This window comes from Natrix helvetica (assembly GCF_964273705.1).
Source record: "Natrix helvetica genome assembly, chromosome: 1".
In the NCBI taxonomy this organism is placed as follows: Eukaryota; Metazoa; Chordata; class Lepidosauria; order Squamata; family Natricidae; genus Natrix; species Natrix helvetica.
In genome coordinates this window covers 312,935,978-312,958,103 of record NC_138548.1, presented here as the reverse complement: position 1 = coordinate 312,958,103, position 22,126 = coordinate 312,935,978, and the positions used below count along the sequence as shown (strand labels likewise).

Below are 22,126 nucleotides of genomic sequence, written 5' to 3'. Positions count from 1 at the left end.
TTTTACAGCTATGGGGCTAGGTTATAAATTAGCTCAAAGTAATGTTTGAGAGCCAATTTGATGCAGTGGTTAAGGCAGGGGCCCATAATCCCCAGATTGCAGTCCGGTATCAGGCCTTGAGCAGGCAAAACTCCATTTGCACTCAACCATCCATCTTGCTGCCACCAACACCACCACCGCTGGTCCATAGAGCCCAGAAAGGTTAATGACGACTGGGTTAAAGTATTCAGGCTAGAAACTGGGAGTTTTAGTCCCATTTTAGGCACAAAGCCAGCTGGTGGTCCTGGGCCAGTCATTTTCTCTCATCCCTGAATGGCATTCTGGAAAAAAAGAAAGAAACATTACCAAGAAAACTGCAGCAACTTGTCCAGACAGTCTCTGAGAACGCCATTGAATGGGGTAAAAGTTTGTTAATAAGCTATAATTGTCAGATTTATACATTTACTAAGTCACTATGATCTTAGTTCATACATATCTGCAAATCTCAATAGTTCACACAATGCTATACTCAACAACTACACTAACGTTATGAAGTATCCTTATATGTGAATTCAGCCACTGCCTATGGCACTGTTCTATACCTAGTAATTATATCCAAGTAGTAATAAAAATAACACATTTGGATCAACATTCTCTTTATTTTTTACTAACACATGGATCATTACAGAATTAAGCAAGTCTTTTTACTATCAATGGATTGTTGTCCCTTGATACACATTTAGCATTAAATCTCAGTTAGCAATGCTTTAGCAATGATCTGACCAAGAAGAGCAGACCAAGACCAAGAAGAGCAAATTGCAAGTTATCAGAGAGAATGGAAGTATTTACCAGTTTTAAGCACAGGTTTTACATACTTTAATCTTTTTACGTTTCCGTACAATTTGAATGTTTTGTTTAGAAATTTCTTGAAAAAAATGAATACTAATATGGTGTACTACAAAAACATTTCTAGAAGTTAAAATGTTTGGTTTTACCAAGAGGATTTGCTCTACAAAAAATTAACTTATCCAAGTCAAAGCTTTTTCCCAAGAAACACTGCCAAATGCATTCTGAACATTCTGCTCTGTTCAATTTTCTATCGCAATTTTCTTCTTAAATGTTTTAATTTTGGGGTTCTGTTCTTTCCTATGCCCCTGACTTCCCAAGACTTTTTGCAAAATTGTCTTTGAGTCCTTCCTTTAATTGATTGTTTTTGCTTTTCCAAAGTTATTTCTAATAAACAATTTAAATTATTCTTCATGACTTTTCATAAACTGCTACAAGAGCATTAGCAAACAATAATAAACTTCAACAAAAGTCAAGCAAAGTTTTTCCCAATATACATAACAAAATGGCCCAGAAGATATGAACATTTACTACAACACAAATTTTAAGTGAAATATAGTTTGATGGAACAAACCCATTAATTAATTCCCCTCCAAATAACATTTAATTCTATGGTATACATTCCAACATTTATAAATTGGGATAGCATAGCATGCTAAACCTTAATTTGTTATCATTTATGTTAGGGGCTAAGTTGTCAATAACGTACATTAGCTATAATAATTGCTGGATAAGCCACAATACAGTTCATATATTGCTACAAACATGCTTTACATATTACAGTATCTAAACTCATACAATTTTCTTAGCTAGCCAAAAACCAACCAACCAGATCAAGTCTTAGTTTGACACAAAATTTGCTTATTTTAGCAAAATAGGTGCTGGTAACATCAGTTTAACAGTAGGAAGAAGAGATAGGTTTTACTGAATATACTCTTTTTTTTTTCTTTATAGAATCACAGAAGAAAATAATCAGAGGATAAGATAGGGTTTTGGAATTCAAGTACTGCAGATTGGGTTCACATATCACACTAAACTACTATTTACTTTTTCTTTAAGTTACAGTTTGCTGAATAAATCATAATTGATGGTTAATCTTACTTTCTAAAGGGGTGGGATGAGAATAAATCAGTTTGAAAAGCTATTGGAAAACAAAGCAAATCAAATCCAGCTTTTCTTTAGTTCTTCTCAGTTCTGATACTGACCTAAAGCAAAGTGACAGCCTTAAATGGTTTCATGGTAAAGAGCAACCTTTATCAAAAAGTTATCAACATTGGACAAAAAGAGATGCTAAACAAGGATGTCCACTTATTGTGATCTCATTAGAACCCTTAACAAAGAAAATTGAATGTGTTTGGAAATACAGGGATTAGAAACTAATGGCACCCACTATAAATCTTTTTGTTAATGATATTGCCCTAATTGTGTGAAACACAAGGGATTTTCTACAATTATGAATACTCTTCTAACTTTTGGAAAATTAACAAGTTTATTACATAGTGTTTCTAACTCACTATTTAGATAAATATTCCTACAATACAAAATATATTGAGCAAATCATCAGCAATTCAAATCAATAAACACTCAATTATTTAATAATTATGTATTATTAATTATTAAATAATTGAGTGTGTAATTATTATTTATTTCAATTACTGGTATTTAATATTGAAAACAATTATCAATTATTTATATATATATATATATATATATATATATATATATATATATATATATATATATATATATATATATACATACATACACATATATACACATATATACATACACACACATATATGAAAAAAATCTCAACAATTGCAAAAAGTGATTCGTAAACACAGTAGAAAAAAGCAGACATAATTTTTATAGTTCTGTATAAAAACATCAAAAAAGGTACCCCTGGAATTCCATAATATTGTATGATATTAATTGTATCAATATTATTTTTAGCTTGATGAAGTCAGGAGAACTGATACTTAAGATGGAATGTTTAACACAGTATTAAAATTTTGGGCACTTCCTCTTCATAATTAAGCATAAAAAAACCTGAAAAATTCAACATCTATTTCTTCTGAATATGTTCAAGAAACTGGAAAATATACTTCCATAATTAAATCCACATCTATCAAACCTTCATTTATAAAAGTGTTATGATGAAAACAAAATTAAATAGTATCAAGTCTGGGAAATTAACTTTATTATTTAAAAGAATTTCCACAGGAACTTTGAAATGACAGGAACATTCTTAAAATGAGCAAATAAGAGCAAACATTTTAAAATAATTTTAACTCTTTCAATGGATTGAAATATACATTATATTGCCAAAAGTATTCGCTCGCCTGCCTTGCATATGAACTTACTGTAAGTGACATCCCATTCCTAATCCATAGGGTTCAATATGACATTGGTCCACCCTTTGCAGCTATAACAGCTTCAACTCTTCTGGGAAGGCTGTCCACAGGGTTCATGAGTGTGTTTATAGGAATTTTTGACCATTCTTCCAGAAGCGCATTTGTGAGGTCACACACTGATGTTGGACGAGTTTACGTGGCCTACCACTTCGTGGCTGAGTGGCTGTCGTTCCCAAACACTTCCACGTTCTTATAATACAGCTGACAGTTGACTGTGGAATATTTAGGAGTGAGGAAATTTCACGACTGGATTTGTTGCACAGGTGGCATCCTATAACAGTTCCACGCTGGAATTCACTGAGCTCCTGAGAGCGACCCCTTCTTTCAAAAATGTTTGTAAAAACAGTCTGCATGCCTAGGTACTTGATTTTATACACCTATGGCCATGGAACACCTGATTCTGATTATTTGGATGGGTGAGCAAATAACTTTTGGCAATATAGTGTATATTCTGCATCTTACAATCAGTTCTAGCTTATCAGAACCTGTACAGCTAAAGCCATGACTAAACTTGAAATTAAGTTAAATTCATCACTCAGGAGAAAAGGAGAATTTCAAAAATTTACAACATTATGTTACAAGACAAATTTTTTGAATTGATTAAAAGTAACATTGCAATCAGATATAAAAATAAAATACCTTGACTTTTATGGTTATTTTCTGGTAGAGAAAACCACTCAAATCAATTTTGCCCCAAATTAAACACTCAACAAAGCAATTTGTAAATATTAAAAACTAAAGAAACTCAACATGGTAAGTCCCAAGCCCCATTTATTGGAGAAATATAAAGAAATAGGTAGATTTTATACTACATGGTTGTTCTGTACAGATAATCCTCAATGTATGACCCTGAGCCCATAATTAAGGTTAAGTAGGTCATTACATGACTGATCCAATTTTACCTTTTTTTTTGAGACAGTCACTAAACAAATGCAGGGGTCATTAAACAAACAGTGGTTGTTAGGCAAACATATTGTCCGGAAGCAAACACCAGTTTCCAGCAAAAGGAAAAAAAAGTATAGTCACGTGATTGTGGAATGCTATGTATTGCCCATAAATGTGGGCTGGTTTTCAAAAATAAAGTCATGTGACCACAGGAGGACCCAGACTTCGAACTTCAAATCTGTGTCATAAGTACTTTTGAGGACAGTCATAACTCACCTCACTTTAAACAATCTCTAAGCAACTGGTCATAAGTCAAGGACTATCTGTAAAATATTTGAGTCCTTTTGGATTTAAGTTCTTATTAAATAAGCAAGCCATAACTCTAGTCATTTCATTAGATCTTAACTTGGCCTATTTTTTTTATTTTTTTTATAATCCAAGCAATTCTTTAAGAGACAAGTATTAACAAGATCCTGGAAAACAGGAAAGAACTGGAAATGTTGCTAAGGTGACAAATATGTTAGAAAATCTCCATAATGGGAAACTTGACCACCAAAATGGCAATATCATATGATTTTACTTCACTTAATTTATATTTATTATGCACAACAAAGTCATAATAATTGTCTATGATCCAGTCCAGGTTCCTAAATAATCTAATTAGAGTTATGTGTATTTTGCTTCTCTACATATTCCATTATCTTGTGTGTGTGTGTATGTGTGTGTGTGTGTGTATACACACACACAAATTCCAACCAAAAACCAAACTTAAATTAGTATTAATTATGGGTTACAAACTCATTTCTTAATCTAGATGAAACAGAGGCATATCTGTACCAAGAGCAGCACAGAGTAGAGCAGAGCAGAGGCATGCCTGGTTAATTTAATTAATTTGAGATTTAATTATAGTTATACTTTTTTAAAAATAATGTATTTCTTCAACTTCCATCCCCTCTTTCTCTACTGTTACCATTACTGAATAGCACCATAATTGACCAAATCCACACCCAAAACCCATCAATCTACTTTAAGGAAAATGTTTTTGCCTACTGGCAGAAAGATATAACTAAGATGTAGTTGTTCTGAATGTTATTTTCACCACCTATAGTATAGAAAGAATATCTTGTGTCTTTGCAGGGGAAATTATATTTTTCTACACATTGTGTGAATCAAATTTTTAAAGCCATGATTTGCAAACTACAATGGTCCAGTTTACACAACATCTGAAGCGAAAACCAAGCAAATGATCACAGTATATGGCTAGGAAAAGTGCATGAATCCCACAATGAAATTTGAAAGACATGAATTGCTCCCCTGCTCTTATTAAAAAACTGAAGCTGTTAATTTACTGCAGTGGTTTTGAATTCTCCATGTTTTATGAACTCTTTTATGAACTCAAGAGCAAAACATAATGCCATTTCAAATAGGACTACTATATTTGGGCTGCAAAAATCCAGCCAAATATTTCAAAGTAGAGGTTACAGCCCTACAGAAAAAATATATATTCTAAAATCCCACCTGGTACTATAAAAACTGTTTAGTACATGTTATCATTGTATTTGCCTGTGTTAACATTCTATTCTGTGAAGTAACAAACTGGTATCACCCTCAAAACATGTAAGGACATTTCTATATGAATACATCCATATCTTTTAAAAAGCAAGCATTTTTTTCCTTTGATAATTATAGTTTCAACCTACAACTACTTTCCAGTGATACACAGACATTTAGCTTCCCACTTTTCTACTACAGTTCTTGTTATCTAAGAGTTGGAAGGACCTTATAACAGCATTTAACAGAGAGAGGGCCTGGAACCCAAAATGGCAGAAAAAGAAGGAAAAAATAACCCATTATCCATTTACCTTGTGTAGGCATGAAAGTACAGTGGGACTTTTAAAATACTGCCAAATGCTTATGTTAGGAATTTCAACAATCATGTTCAAGTTATCAGAGTGTTTCCGGTATTAAAATCCAGAATCACTTTATTAATCCTTTGCAGAATTTTGGAGAGTTCAGTGTTTGGATGTCAGAGTTAGCGTAGATGACACACGGAAAATCTGTGGCAACATGTTACTCAGTTGGTAAAACATTTCTTCAGAAATACTTTGTGGTACCAAGAATTGAACAGTTCGTGAAATCCCACCATCCCAGGAAGCCATTTCCATCATAAATCCTTTGACACACTTAAATACAAGTTCCGCTCTTTTCAGACACCAAGATATTGTCATTTCTTCAGACATATCATGTATCAACAGAAGAGGAATACTAATTGTGGTGATATCGTGGGTGCAGCACACTTTAAGGATATTTCGGAGGCCCATGATTGCAGGATCCCGGGCTGTAATATTACCTGACCTCACATTGTCATCCACACAAAGATGAAAAGTCACATGAATTTCAGAGAGATTTGAATGTCGGGTGATATAAAATTCTCCTGGAAAAATATTTGATTGATTCTGTTCCCCGTTCTTAGATTTATCTTCATTGCCACTATTTCTGTTTCCTGCTTCATTTAGTCTTTTCGCTTTACTACTGCGTTGTGCTCGGGCATAAAGTACAACTTGCTGAACAACTTCAAGCTGTTCCTGAACTCCAGGAAAATGGAAATCTGTACACTCCTGGCAAACAGTTGCAAAATCTCTTTTGATCCCACTGTACGAACTGATGCGATTATCCACAAGCAAGACTAGACCGCAAAGGGAAGTTGAATAAAGTGATAGTGCCGTTTGAAGACGGTGGAGTTTGACTCCGCTGCGGTGACTGCGCTTGTGCTTGCAGAAATCTAGCATATCTGCCCTCAGTAGTCGCAGATTATGCATGGTTTTCAGCTGCGCTCCCAAATGGATAGTGAAACTTTCTTCCAATTGCCTCTGGTCCTCAAAGAGTCTTCCAGTTCCTTCTTCAGATTCTCTCCACTGATTAGGAGTAACTTTGATCTCATCACCAATAGTACTGTTGGGATTTTTCAGATCCTGGTGAACTTTTACCACCCATTCTTGATACTCCTGTTTTTGGATTGCTGTGGTTTGTTTCAATTCACTGCTCCACTTGTTCTCCAGTAGCTGCTGGGATTCAAAGTGCTGAGCTGCCAGCATGTTTACATCTTGATCTGTTAATGATTTCCCCAGTTCTTGCATCACCTTACCCATTTCTGCCCGTTGTCTTTCTCGCAGTTTTTTAAGCTCCACATCCCTCTCGCTTATTAATTCGGAGATGCTAACAAAATAATTATGTTCCAAGTTTAACAGAGTTTCAGAGGCAGGAGAGTGGATCAAGTCATGGTAAACATCTGCAAAATCCTCATCCCAGCTGGGGTCTTCTGGTCTGGCATGCTCGGAGGTTGCCTCAGTGTAAGCTTGGGCCCAAGCCTTCGCCAGCTGGTGTAAATTCATTTTACCAGATTTCACAGCCTCCAGGGCAGCTTCCGCCTCTCTGTCAAAATCTTCCACGGATTCCTCCTCTATGAATTTAGTCAGAGACTCTTTCAAGCCGTTTTCCACGAAGCAAGGCAAATTGTGAAGCAGCATTAGGCGTCTAGGCAAATGATTAACGTTTTCTTGGACGGGGAACTTCAGCGGCACGGTCAGCAGAAAATGCTGGTTCCCGGCCTTGAATTCATACACAAATTCTCTCTCCATCCTGCGGCTTTTTCTTTTCTTTCCCCCTCCTTTCCTCAGCGGCTCTTCCTTTTGAGGTTTAGGCGCCTTCTTTAAAGCGCTTTGAATTCACGTCCTTGTCAAAAGCAAAAAAACAACCACCCAACCCTACAACACGAGCTTCCGCTTCTCGGTCGCTTCTTGCAGCGCCCGCTCCCTTTAAATGGGGGGCCGGCTTCCGGAGCGTGGAGAGAAAGGCTTCGCGGCCCGCGGCCTCTTCGAGCCTTAAAAAGCGAGCAGCGTCGCCGTTTCCTGGGCGAGGGTCGCAAAACGGGCGGCCTGCGAATCCCCGGGCGTGATGGGGAGCGTCCGAAGAGGGCGAGTCGCCGACACCGTCTCCGCGTAGCTGGGACCGTCCTGAGCCACGGTGTGGGGTGGACAGACTGCCGTCCCGGCTCACCTTTCAAGCGGGGCAGGGCTCCTTCCCGCCGCCAGGTCCAGCCTCCTACGAACCGGCGAGAGGGGCGGGCCTGCGCGCTAGCCGGGGTGGGGAGAGAGCGAGGGCCGGCCTTGGTAGGCTCAGCCCCCGTCGGTCCTGTTTACGTCCGTCCCGCTCGGGTTCCCCTTCGCGGCCCGCTCCCCCCGCTTGCCCGAACCCACCTTCGCTCCCTTCCAGGCCGGGTCAATGCGGCGCTTTCCGCCGGGCCATGGACACCAGCGACCTCTTCACCAGCTGCAAGAAGGGCGACGTTTGTCGCGTGCGGTGAGGCCTGGGCCGAGGCTTTAAGGGGGCGCTGGGTGGAGAAGGTGTGGGTGGCCCGTTTGGGGCATAACCTGAGCCCCCGAGGTCGGTTAGGTGGTTGTAGTACGGGGTGGTATATAACTCCCGCTTCTCGGGCTTTGCCGCCCTTGTGTTTCTTGAGAGTCGCTGCGTGTTTGTTTACCAGCCACAACTTTTCAAAGTGGCTCTTGCATTTTCAGACTCTTCCAACCTATGAGGTTGGCTCAGCCTTCCATCCTTCCGAGGTGGGTAAAATGAGGACCCAGATTGTCTGGGGGCAATAGGCTGATTCTGTAAACCGATTAGAGAGGGGTTGTAAAAGCCCTGTGAAGCGGTATATAAGTCTAAGTGCTATTGCTAATGTATACCAGGGAGTACCAAGCACTTAACTGAAAGTGCTTCTAAGTATTAATTACTTATTTGCCATCTTTTTAGGGGTAGCAGAGAACGCAACAACTATGTGGCATGCAAGGGAAAAGTTGTGTAGGTTGATGGAAGTGTAGAATGAAAACTGTGTTTTAAGTACAGGTAGTCTTCGATTTACAACAGTTTGTTTAGTGACCATTCAAAATCTCAATGGCACTGAAAAAAGTGACATGATAAATTTTCACACTTATGACCGTTGCAGCATTCCCATGGTCAAAATTCAGACATTTGTCAACTGACTCACATTTATGATGGCTGCAGTGTCCCGGGGTCATGTCATCCCCTTTTGCGACCTTCTGACACAAGCAGAGTCAATGGGGAAACCAGATTCACTTAACAGCCATGTTACTAATTTAACAACGGCAGTGTTTCACGTAACAAATGTGGCAAAAAAAGTCGTAAAATGAGGCAAAACTCACGACACATTTCTCATTTAACAACATAACTTTTGGGCTCAGTTGTGGCTGTAAGTTGAGGACTACTTGTATTGAACTACATTTGGGAGGAAATGGGCTAGGTATACCACATCTGGCTCTTCGTGGCATTCGGTATAACAGTAGTGAGATGTTCAAAAGAAGCATTAACACCATTTTTCATGGTGACCAAATTTTCTTTTCACGTTACATATATTAAAATATTCAATGAAAGAATGCCTGATTCACACTTGCTTTGTTGGAAGTCGCTATACTGTAGGTAATTCTCATTAGCTTTCATCACTCCCATTTCCATTTTCTCTCTTCCAACAACAGCAAAGTGTGTATGCATTCTCCACACATTTCATCATTTCAAGTATGTGTTAGAATCTTGTGCTAGATAGTAATATAAAATGTGTGTTACAGTATATTAAATATTTGGAACCCAAAAATGATAGAAAGAATGCTGTTTTAATTTTGTCAACATGCTTTTGGCCTGCTCATCTTTACTTAACTCCCAAAGCAAGTACTGTTTGGTATTATTAAGTCTCTTAAGTTGTTTCATGACAGTAGTGGGAAATCTATCCTCCTCCTTGATTAGGTTCACTTCCTGGTGACTTGATGGATATGTCACTGCAATTTTCTTGACAATGACATAGAAGTGGTTTGACATTGCCTCTGGAATTTTGTTTCTTGGTCTAGCCTTGGAATTATCTTTACCATCCAAAGATTTAGTAGAATAAACCTGCCTTATGGTTTCATTTTGTTCTGTTTTTCCATCAGTCTAGTTATGCTCAATGCTGCCATCTAGCATTTTTCTTTCTAAAAAAGTTTTCCTGCTTATCAGCTCTACTTCATCATCTACTAGAACAGCTGACAACTTCAGATATCCTAACACAGCCAGTGTAAAAAGTAAAGAGATACAGTATATGTGAAATGAGCTTTGAAGCAATTTATAAATATACAGTCCCACCCTAAAATTACATGGTATTTATTTGAAGATAAATGCTTTTCCACTAGATGAGTTTAGTGCGGCCTGTAACAACGAAGAATTCAGTGCTGTTACTGTATAACAGAACATAAACAAAATACAAGCTAACAGTAATTGTTAGCAATTTATAAAGAGAGGGTCTCTGTTTGTGATTATATTATGTACTTCACAGCATTTACATCTGATTAAATATTAGATGACTAAATTAGTTGATAATTATTCTTATAGTGCTTAAAGGAATTTTCAACAAACAAAAGATGCTTTATTTTTTTTTTGTTTATTTCAGTTATTTGTTTGATTTCAATCCCTCCTTTATTACTTTGTAAGTAATTTAAGGTGGTGAACATACCTAATAGTCTTTCCTCCTCCTATTTACCTCACAATAATAAAACTGTGAGGTACGCTGAGAGAGTGACTGGCCCAAAGTCACCATGCTGACTTTCATGCCTAAGATAGGATTAGAATTCACACTCTCCTAGTTTCTAGGAAAATTATTCAGTCAGTGGAAATCTAAACAGCATGGAGAAAAACAATATAACAATCCTATTAGTCTGTACAATGATATTATAGTGTCTAAATCAGTAGAATGCTATCTTTAAAAAATCATGAATAGCATTATATCCTTGCTGTGCTACCATTCACCTCTGGCATATGCATTCCTCATTTTCCAGGTCAAATCCTCTCAGATAGAGCTAATTTTCTAAATTCTAGGTATGAAGGACCAATGCTATATTTGATAATAGAAAATTCCTTAATAGGAGGGTGCTTGTCTCTAGTCCCTTCTGCCTTAATTCCTGGTGAATGGGAATTCTGAGCATTTAGTTTCTTCAGGCAGATTCTATTTGGAGTAAGCACTTTTAGTGATGAGGCTCCAAGCCATGAAGGATTTCAAAAGTGATAACTAGCACTTATAATTGCACCTGAAAACTAAGTGGAAACCAATGCAGCTATTGCTGCATGCTTCTATTTCTTCATGCTCCTAATATAAGGGGACAATATTTGTATTCCTCTAAATAGTATCTTTGATAAATAACCTAAAGAACTTTTGTTATTTGATTCCCACACACACACATTAGAAAGTTAGATTTGTATAATGTATAGTGCAATATAAATGCAGTATCAGGGGTTTTCAATTGTGTAGAGTGTGGAAGGATGTGTGTCTTTGTTTTATTTTTTTATAGTTTTCTTATGTATGATGTACACTGAAGATGGCATTTAATTTCACTTTACGAGGTGCAATGACAATAAAGTAAACTTACTGTAACCAGATTTGATCTGTAGTAGGCAGACAAATGGAAAGCAGTAGAATTAGTCTAATGTGCAAAAATATTTTTGGTGGACTCTCACTTATTTGGGTTGAGGCTTTGAGAGGGCTCCGTTGCTGGGATACTTTTGTAATAAAAAGAAAACGCAACCCATGAATGAAGTGTGTTGGAATAGCTTCTTAGTTATTAAAATTGTCTGTTTGTCTTTCAGATACCTTCTTGAACAGAGAGATGTTGAAATCAATGTCCGAGACAAATGGGACAGTACCCCTTTGTGAGTGCTTTGGCCTTGAGACACCTATACTGTTTGGTAACTTACACAGGGATTTAAGAAAAACTAAGGTCTTTCAGTTTTTGCAGCATTTTTCTATCCTTTCTATTTTTTGAAAAGAAAATGCTTTTTTTAATAAGTATTTTAAGTAATCTCTGCCAGGTTATATGTGTGAAGAATACTCCAGTGTTTACCCCTCTGTCAACCTGGATACTTTTCTTCTTTTGCAAAAATATGGGTAACAATAGTTTTTATCATTGTTTGAGATTGGCCATTTGAATAAGTTGCTAGAAAAATCCTGCTAATTTGAATTAGCCAGTAGCATGGAAACATTAATTCTCCCTAGTGGTGGAGGCAGCATCCAGATTGGGTTAACCTTCATCCAATTATATTGAGGACTGGGTCTTGTAATGAGTTTAAACTCCACCCCTGTTGCTAGGCAGATCCCAGCTTCGACTCAGTCCAGTTGAGAGGATGGATGTATTATCGCCTTTCTCTGGTGTCTGATCTTTATTGGTATCATTAAAATCGCAAATATTAATTGTTTGAGGAATTTCCTAAAGACTCTCATATATTGACAGTCAACCCAAAGGTCCTTTGCGGCCAGGCTTTTTATTGTCGAGCCTCTAAGCCCTCTCAGGGCAAGTAGGCTGTCAGCGGTGAGGCAGGCACGGCTGTAAAGGGAGTTTTTTCGTCTCCCAGAGCCTCGTGAAAAATTGAGGAAAAGAAAAATCGCTGTAAAAGGAGTTTTTTCGTCTCCCAGAGCCTCGTAAAAAACTTGAGGAAAAGAAAAATTGCTGTTTGCCACAGAAGCGCCCTCGGCGTTCCGTTCGGCTGAGGCAGGTCAGAATTTGACTGGGAAACGCTCCGCTGCTCCTTTAAGAGTCGAGCGGTGAACCACCCGCTGTTATAAAACGAAAAATACTCATTGCCAAGATTTTCATACAGCTGCGGAGCGACCCAGATAGCCCTTAAATTGCAAAATGGAGCTACATTATTTTCGAAGCAAAAGGACTGACATAAGGGGCAGGGTAGCATAAGGATCTCTAGAATTATACAATGTGATCAGTCACACCATAAATATTTCCATTTATTTGTTTGTAATGCAATTTAATATGTACTTGTGACTTCACATTGTCTTCATTGTCTACAGAAGTCATTTTTCTTAACATGCTGCCTCAAATTTGCAAGTTTGGAATTTGCAGAAAACTTCTTCAGGCATTGTTCACTTTGGTTCTAGTTAGCCATTTGCCAAATAAGAGTGCCAATAAACTAGTGCTCCTTTCTCTGTCAAGTTCACTAATTGCTTCCTATGGTTCTTAAAGATCTTCTTCACAGAAAGCAAAGCACATACTCTGTTAGCAGCTGTCTTTTGATTCCAAACAGAAAAACTGAGCATTACCAATTTGGAGGACAGTGTATCAGAAAGGTTGTGTTTGAGAGCTTTTATGCTATAGCATAGTCCATGACAGCATGTTAGTAAGGTGAGCTAAATGAAATGCCAGCTAGATAAAGTGTGGCAGGCAGTCTGTACAGTGAGAAAACAAACACCCACTAGCGCAGGGTTAATTTATTGTGAATGTGAATTTGATTGGTTTTGAAAATTGGGGGGGAAATAAGAACAGTTTTTCAGAGGGTGGTGAGAAAGCAGCTTATGTAAATTTATTTTGCATTAGTAGTGGTTGAAAGACAACATTGTGGGATTGGTGAGAATGTCTGCTGTTTATGAGGTAGGCAAAAATAACTTTATCCAAGTATCTTTCAGAAAATTATGATTTCATCAGTCCTAAAGTAGTTGTTTTGGTTATCGGTCTGAATCTAGAAAAAAATCAAAGTGGTGGTTTTGCCTTAAAAGCTTAAGCAACTTCTGGACAACTTACTTAAACTTTGTTTTATCTTGATTCCTCAAGATGAGAGTAGGAAAAAGGCTCTTATTGTAGAATGAATTATTTAGGAAAATTTGCTGGCTGTAACCTGGCTATCTTTCTAGAACCAAGACAAGAAATTTAAGTACCATACTTTTTGGAGTATAAGACCCACTCCCCCCCCCCCAAATAGGGTGGAAATGTCTGTGCATCTTATACACTGAATACGGTCATTTTTGGCCCTCCAAAACCCCACCCTGCGTGTCCCGTTTTTGCCAAAAACAGGACGCACAGAGGTTTTGGAGGCCTGCAGAGTGCTTCTGGGAGCAGGGAAGGCAAACACTTTTTTTTTCTTGTTTTCCTCTTCAAAATCTTGGTGCATCTTATAGTCTGAAAAATACAGTATACCCAATTCTATATATTTAAATCTAAGTCCAAATGCTTTTTCTCATAAGAAATTACTGTTTAAAATGTTTATTATTTAATGTGATTTGTTCTAGAAGTCTTGCATAATAGGAGCAGATCATTTATACTTCTTTTAAAAATTCAAATGTATCATTTTCCTGGTTTGTTTATTGGAGATGAGTTCTTTCTTTCCAACTGAGGGAATATCAGATAATACATTATCTTCCATTGTGTGACTATCTTGTTATGCTATGTTTTTTCTCATAATGAGTTACTAAATAAACTATATGAGTTTGGTCCTAAAATATGCAAAGTTAATACCAAATAGGCCACATTATGATTTAATATGATGTGTGAGCTCAGTGATACAATTAGTGAGAGTGCTTAGGAACCAAGATATTGCTACACTTGCATAATTCTAAACTTGAATTTTATTGGGGGTGTCATCCTACACTGTAGTGGATCTGAATAATTTTTTTAGTTTAAAATTCTTTGCATATACATATAACCAAATTAAACAGCTTTATGGAAATAAGCTTGACTTTGAAAGCTCGGTAATATAGGGATAATCTGTGGCGAAAGCAGCAACACTTTTGGCTATTTCAGTGCTTTATTGCGAGGATTCAACAATCATTAAGCAAATGCCAGGGCTTTTAAGAAAACCCATTCATTTGAATGGGTTTTTGTTCGGCCAGAAAATAAGCAAAAACATCACAAATCACATGAGTGTGGAATTCACAACTGGACATAGAGCTGACCTGTCCAACATGCAGTCAGATGATTGCAGGAGGCATTGTACCACCCTTTACGACTGCTGGGAGTGCATTATGGGCTGTAAAATGCCCATTCTGTGGATGGTGTTACAACATAACTTTGTTGCTATCTTGGGTGCTTTAATAACATAAAATCTAAATCACAGGAAATGATTGTTCCACTTTACTTTGCCCTGGTCAGACCTCACTTGGAGTACTATGTCTAGTCCTTAAGAAGCAAAGGGGAACAAGTTCAAAGGAAGGATACAAGGATAGTGAAAGGCCAGAAAAGCAAGCCTACAAAGCAGTGGTAGGTTCCGGATCCCGTTGCAACCCGTACCGGTTGCAACGGGGCCCAGCGTCCTCCACATGAGATTTAAACATACAGAATTGTGCATACCTTCCAGTGTGCACAATTGCTCTGCAAGCCTCCGCAATGCTCCAGCTGCTTGGCGGAGCGTCGTGCAGGTGCTGTATGCACCATGCGCGGAAACGCCGAAGGCTTTAAAGGACAGGCAAGGAGCGCGGGCGGGTCGGGTGGGCCCTCCGGAGTATTGTACCGGAAGGGTACCGGGACATACCGCCTGCAACCCAACACTGCTACAAAGAATGGCTAAAGGACCTCAGGATGTTTAGCTCCAATTGGGAGGGAGATATTAGAACATCTTCCAGTGCCTGACTCACTGTTCTCTTTTATAGATATTATGCTTGTCTCTGCGGACATGAAGAACTTGTGCAATATCTTCTAGCCAGTGGTAAGAAGACTGATATATTCTTCTAGAAATAAATATACGTTGTCACTTTATGCCCTTTAGACCTGGAGCTGTAAAATCAGCTAATAATCTTGCTATGATGAAAACTATAGTTCCTTTCAATTCGTTTCTAACACCAAAGAAAGTCTTCCCCCCTTTTTGTTTATGGGTCTGAGGTTTTTTTAGAAAGTGGGAGAGTACTTGGTACATTTTATGTAATATAGTTTCTGTTCCATTTCATATTGATAAATCTAAAAGGATAAACTAGATTAGAGGGAGATCTAATTTAAAAGCAAGCTAAAATGGCCAGCTGTTGTTAGCTATGAAGTGGGTAGTAGCAGAAATTCGAAAACCAAGAATAGCTGTTTGGCATAATGACCCATCTAAACCAAACTATTGCTCACTCATGTCTTTACCCATATGTTCTTGAGAATTAATATATTCTTTAATAATAATTTGATTGCAAGTAAAATCTATTAAAAAGGAATGCAGTTAGCTGTATACTGTTCTTCTAACAGGAAAGTTTACCTGTGAAAATAAAAGTCAGACATTAAAACAGGAGATTGTGTTTTAAGTCACAAAGCAGATTCATGTTCTAATACATGAAGATTTTCTTGGGGTGACTTGCTGCTTTTCTAAAATTAGGGATACATATATAAGATATTTTACAATTAAAAAATTTAACCAAAGCTGCATGTAGGCCAGCTACCTAGAAATGAAATGTAATGTAGCAGAGAGTATTATTATAGTATACACAACTCAATGTAATGACAAACTAAAATTATTTTTATTGTTTTTCTACATCTTTTATTCTGCATGTAAATTGATTTGTCTCTATTATTTCAGCCAAATAAAGTAGCCTCATGTAATATTCTAATATTTTGAGAACTTAAATTTGTCCACTACAGGATTTCTGTTTTCATTTTATAATTTTATAATTCACACTCAATAAAAATGTACTTTCTCTAAAATATTGCTCCTTAGTCTTAAATGAGCTCTTTAAGTGGATAACACTGCATGGAATTTGATTCTATTTTGTAAGCTTTTCTTTGGACCTAAAAAATTGCAGTGATATTTAAAGACTCTATAGAAGTTATGTCGTTTCTGTCAGACACTCTTCCAAAAATAGTACTGATAAAAACGTGTTGTATAATGTGATACATGTTTACATTATATAAATTGATCTTCCCTACAGGTGCAAAATGTGAAGCAAACACCTTTGATGGTGAACGGTGCTTATATGGAGCTCTGAATGATACTATTCGGCGAGTGTTGAAGGAATATAAGCAGATCACAGCAAAGTGCATGAAGAGGGACTACTATGATGCATTTCTTCAGCGGTAAAGAGATGTATTCTGATGTTGGCAAAAGAGTCATCTTCAGAGGGGGCTGTATCATTGTCTTCTATTTCTTATCTTGCCTTCCCATAGATTTTAAGTTATGGCATTCTGTTATATATGCATACTTTAGTTCTTCTCCCTGGCTGTCTGTTGCTCTTTAAAGAAGCCATACCTTTGCAGAGACTTGTCCAGTATCTGCACAGACTCAGAAAAATATGTCTTTGAGCTGAAGAGATGATTTGTGCAGTTACTGTGGAAGCCCAGGGAAAGACATGGCTTCTTTAAAGGCCTTTGGAGAGGATTAGGACAGGATTTGATTGCCAGGAATTTAAGTGGTTAAGAAGATGGAGTGTGTAAAAAAGCTACAGTGGTACTTAAAACTGTTCTTTCTTCACACATTTGTGACTGGTGTTATATCTTAAGAATTTATCATTCAGAGTAAAAAATACTGTAACACTACAATAAGAAAAATAAATAGGATTTATCAAATACAATATTAATAATACTATTTTACAGCTTTAATCTTTTTCTTTGGGGGAAAAGGTTGTGATGTATCCTCCCAGTGCATAGAAATGTCAAGTTGAATTATTCCACACCATTCTTGTTTAATAATGAAACTACTTTTTCCTCTCAATCTCCTTGCAGGCTTCTAGAACAGGGTTACCACAGTGACATTGTTTTTATAGTTCATGGGAAGTCTTTCTGTGCTCATCGATGTGTACTGGGGGCTCGAAGTGCTTATTTTGCAGAAATGTTTGAGACCAAGTGGAAGGGGAAGAATGTCATAGCACTGAAACATCCATTGGTAAGAAACCCAATCTTTGCTTTTTTCTGAATGTTTTTACATTTGAGACTTTCTTACTTGTCATTTGTCAAAAACAGATCCCAACAAATTTTATTGCTAAAGTGATGGAATTATGGGTTACCACCAAGATCATGCTAACAGAAGTATCACATTTTTCCACTTTCAGATACATTAATCTGCAGTGCAGGTGAATTAGAACTAGGAGGTACTGAAAACTGAGCCTCTTTTATATTTCTCTTCAGTATTTTAAAATGAAAATGAGATAAGAAAGATGAACTCTCATGAGCAGTCTAGATCACTTTTTATTAGAATTATGGGAAACCAGTTTCCCAACTCATTTTTCATGCAAAACATTCAGCCTTTAGCAAATGTTACCTGGGCACTTAATGTGTCCTCCTTAAGATGGCAAAAGTGTCAGCATAAGGAGTCTCTTCTGCCGCCCTGTTGTATATTCCTAAATCTGACCCAACTGATTATATAATTTGTAAATAGATGGCTTTTTGCCATTAAAATTTAAGAGCTGAAGGGAAGTTCTAAACTAGTTTGCCTATTTTTTTTGGCCAGTCAACTCTGATCAAATTCAGAAAGTGAAAAAGTCTGCAAAAAGAAACAATATTCATAAAAGACTGGCCACCAGGTAGAGCAAAGTTATCCTTAAACATTCCTCTCAAAGAGGCCTATCCATCCATCTTAACTCAAGGCTTGGGGAAATTTAAAAAATGCTTAAATATGGACAAAGTGGGAACCATGTGGATTTCTGGAGTGATGGGGGAGGGAGCTGTTTTAACAGGCAGCTCCAGCAACAGAGTAATCCTGCTTTTTAGGTTCCCCATAGATGACCTTGCCTAATTAATGGAATCTGAAGCAAGCCAACTGTCAGAGTTCTCAGGGTGAGTGGACCCCAGAGGAGGCATATGGTCCCTTAAATTGCTAGGCCCTATGCCATGCAGAGCTTTGTATAACCAACGACATATTGAATTACAGCCAGAAGCCAAGTAGTAAACACTGCATCCCTTGTAGCAGGGGCATTATAACCATTTTGGACATAATGAGACTTGCCAATATTGCAAATCAGTCTGCATTTTGCACCAGCTGTAGCTACCCAATTCAGCCCACAGAATTCTAGGCCCTGTTTACTTCCTAGTTTAGGTCTCATTTATATTATTATTTCTTTCAAAAGTTTGTATATAACTCATTTGTTCCATATACAGATCAATCCAGCAGCCTTTAGTTCCCTTCTGCAATACCTCTATACAGGTAAATCTAATGTGATATATTAAAACTATGGGTTTTATTTCTTATTTGTAATAGGTTCTACATAAATTTCCTGTTGATATTTCCTGTCAAAGTTTTAGATTTGTTGGAATTTATTGAAAGGTTCTAGGAATGAATAGATCATGGGTGTGCGGCTTTTTTGCTGTGGAACAGAATTAAATAGTGTGTGGATGTTGAATTGTTGTACGATCTGCAGCCCACAACCATAGAGCATACTTCCAGAGCGGCATCCGTCCTCCGTGCTTTGAAAAAAAAACTCCAAGTGGCGGACGGCGCCAGCAGCGGAGATGCCCTTCATGCGAGCGGGGAGCGGAAAAGCCGCTGCGCAACTCCCCTCCCCAGCCATGCAGAACCCCATTCACTCACCTAGGGGCATTCCGAAGGCACCGAGCCGCAGGAGGCGGAGGGCGGCGAACAGGCGCTCGCGTTGCTTGGTGCCTTCCGGGTACTGCTAGGTCGGTCAGCGGTGCTGTACCCGGCTGGAAAGGGGGGTTGCCGGGCGGCTGCTCGCGAGCTTGGTCACCTTATTGCTGCTGCATTGCTGCTGCGACAGCACAACACAGCCATTCGACCCTGAGGCTGTGCCCTGCTCTTCGGGAACCCAGTCGCAAGGGAGCAGCCGCCTGGCAACCCCAAAATAATAAGCCCTCCCCTTCAATAAGCCGAAGGCCATATTTCGTGGGTCAAAAAAATATAAGACCTGTCGTATTTTCGGGGAAACACGGTAATTAGTAATAATCACCAAAGTGAATGTGGTTAGGATTTCCAGAAACTTTTAAAAGAGGTTTTAAAGAGAGTTTTTTGTTTTTAAATATGTTCCTCATACACCTATGAAGATTTGGACAAATTTTCAGGTATTTATTGCTGACACACTGCCTCAGACATTGAAATTTAGTAGCATAATTTTTGGTAGTTTTAAAACTACCAAAGTCTATGATTTTCAATGGGAAAAAACAAGACATATAAAGGGTTAAAAGCAGTAAAAGAGTAGCATCCTCTTAGGCTTCATGCTAATAAAATCGTTTAGAAGATAACTTTAAGATACCCATATAACCTGTTTTATTCACAAAAGTATTAGTAGGTGTTATTTTAAACCACAGGGTGGTGCTGGAGTTTTAAGCTTATAGCTATGGTTGTATGGAGGGAGAGAAAGTGAGTTCAGAGGATATGAGTAAACAATAACAGGGATGAATTGAAAGAATGAAGTGAAAGGATAATTAGTACTTTTCTTTTCTTTTCTTTACCAGGGTGTTTGGACATAGATGTAGAATATGTAAATGACTGCAAGAGATTGGCCAAACAGTGTCAGCTCCAAGATCTCATTGAAGACTTGGAAACCAAATGTAAAAAGGTGTATGAATTTGGTAAGCCTTTCAATCTTACTGTCATTCTTTATAGGAAAATGGAAAAGTAGCCATTTCTCCTATATTAATTACCAAAAGCAAATTTGTCTATTTTACAATATCTAGCTCACCATAGTAGAGTCGGTAACCATAGTTTCTAAAACTGATCAAAGTCCAAAATAATTCACTTAGTTACTCTGAAGTATATCTATATATGCAATATATTTCTAGCTCATGTTAGAAGAACATGTCAGTAAAATATTTAGTATTTTTAAAGCTTTGATATTTTTGATTTTGTTCCTTTTAGTTTCTTCCAAGCCAGGCACCTGTGTAAAGGTGCTTACAATTGAGCCATCAGGTGATTCCCGGTTGCAGGAAGACCTCGCTTTGCTAGCAGAGTGTGCCTTGCCAGCTGAATTCAGGGTAGGAAGTGTTTCATTTCTCATTTCCATCTCTTTGATGTGTTCCTCCATCTGAGTAATCTAATATAACTACATTTAGCTTAATAGTCTGCCAGATAATTATTTGACCACCTGTTTATTAGATCCAGGACCCCCCTGAACCAGTAAGGTGGTTTGGGAGATGATTTGCAATAAGGTCTGCACTGCGTTAACTGGCCTGGAAGAGAGTGGTGCCTTCAATGTTGTAAGAAATGGTGGTGTGCCTTTTCCTTAAGAGAGTGCCCTTGAATCCAACTATTCTGTACAATTTAGCATCTTTTCTCCAATTGTCTCTTTTTAAGGGAGGTTATTGAGCAAGTGATTGGCTGTGGTTGCAGAGAACCCTAGAAAAAGCAAATGATCTCGGTTTCAGTAATGTCTCGGGCTGACATTTAGCCAAGAAACAACCTTGGTTGTAATGGTTGATTATAGAGCTGGGTTAAGAATTACCGTATTTTTCGGAGTATAAGATGCACCTTTTTCCCTCAAGAGGCTGAAAATCTGGGTGCGTCTTATACACCGAATACAGCATTTTTGGCCTCCTGAAACCCCGCCCCTTCACCAAAATGGCCGTGCAGAGTTTGTAGAAGGCTTTCAGAGAGCTCCGGGGGGCTGGGGAGGGCAGAAATGAGTGAAAAATTGGCTGTTGTTTGCTCACTTTTGCCCCTTTCCAGTCCCCAGGAGGACTCTATAAGCCTCTCAAGGGCTATACGTGCAAAAAATTTTTTTACAAAAAACGGGACCGTTTTTGTGAAAAACGGGCTATTTTGTGCTCGTTGTATGGGGGCCCTGCAGCACTCTACAAGCCTCCTAAAAACTATTCATGCCTTTATAAAAAGGGCCCATTTTCGTGAAAAACAGGCCGTTTTTGGGAGGTCTACAGAGTGCAAAAACTTTTTTTTTCCAAATTTGCCTCTTCAAAACCTTGGATTGGCTGTGGGGATTGGAAATTGGAAACAGTGTTTACAGCAACTCTCTTCCTTCATGGCTAGTTCCAATCAGTCCTGCGGAGTGCCATAGTTCAATACTTTATCCCGTTTTGTGCAACAATACATGAAACAGAGATCATCTGCCAGCATATTATCAATATGCTGATGATACCCAGTACACCTTTGGATCCTGAGCTGGCCAAGTGATGATGTCACGATCTTATTCCAGTGAAGGGATATTCCATATGGATCTGGATGAGAATAAAATAGCTCCAACTGAATCCTATCAAATTGAAAGGCTGTGGATATTGGGCTCCTCCAGGTCCAGGGTTTTTCCATCTCTACTCTTGTAT

The 22,126-nt window shown here is 38.1% G+C and overlaps 2 protein-coding genes across 2 annotated transcripts in view; one reads left to right on the top strand and one right to left on the bottom strand.

The window, feature by feature from the left end:
• Positions 1-5,501: 5,501 nt before the first annotated feature.
• Positions 5,502-8,157, bottom strand: FERRY3 (FERRY endosomal RAB5 effector complex subunit 3). The gene has a single exon (XM_081939508.1). It carries the CDS (start codon positions 7,760-7,762, stop codon positions 6,137-6,139), a length of 1,626 nt encoding a protein of 541 aa, XP_081795634.1. The 5' UTR covers positions 7,763-8,157; the 3' UTR covers positions 5,502-6,136.
• A 43-nt stretch (positions 8,158-8,200) lies between these two features.
• Positions 8,201-22,126, top strand: part of ABTB1 (ankyrin repeat and BTB domain containing 1) — a 29,958-nt gene continuing 16,032 nt past the window's right edge. The window contains exons 1-9 of the mRNA XM_081939509.1: positions 8,201-8,215; positions 8,397-8,483; positions 11,808-11,870; positions 15,589-15,644; positions 16,837-16,981; positions 17,627-17,786; positions 18,998-19,043; positions 20,309-20,425; positions 20,712-20,827. Of these exons, the coding sequence (XP_081795635.1) occupies positions 8,428-8,483; positions 11,808-11,870; positions 15,589-15,644; positions 16,837-16,981; positions 17,627-17,786; positions 18,998-19,043; positions 20,309-20,425; positions 20,712-20,827 (759 nt within the window). The 5' untranslated portion in view covers positions 8,201-8,215; positions 8,397-8,427. The remainder of the gene's footprint in view (positions 8,216-8,396; positions 8,484-11,807; positions 11,871-15,588; positions 15,645-16,836; positions 16,982-17,626; positions 17,787-18,997; positions 19,044-20,308; positions 20,426-20,711; positions 20,828-22,126) is intronic.

Bases quoted from the DNA above. Each gene is read 5' to 3' on its own strand.
- FERRY3 (XM_081939508.1), bottom strand. From the start codon at position 7,762: ATGGAGAGAGAATTTGTGTATGAATTCAAGGCCGGGAACCAGCATTTT.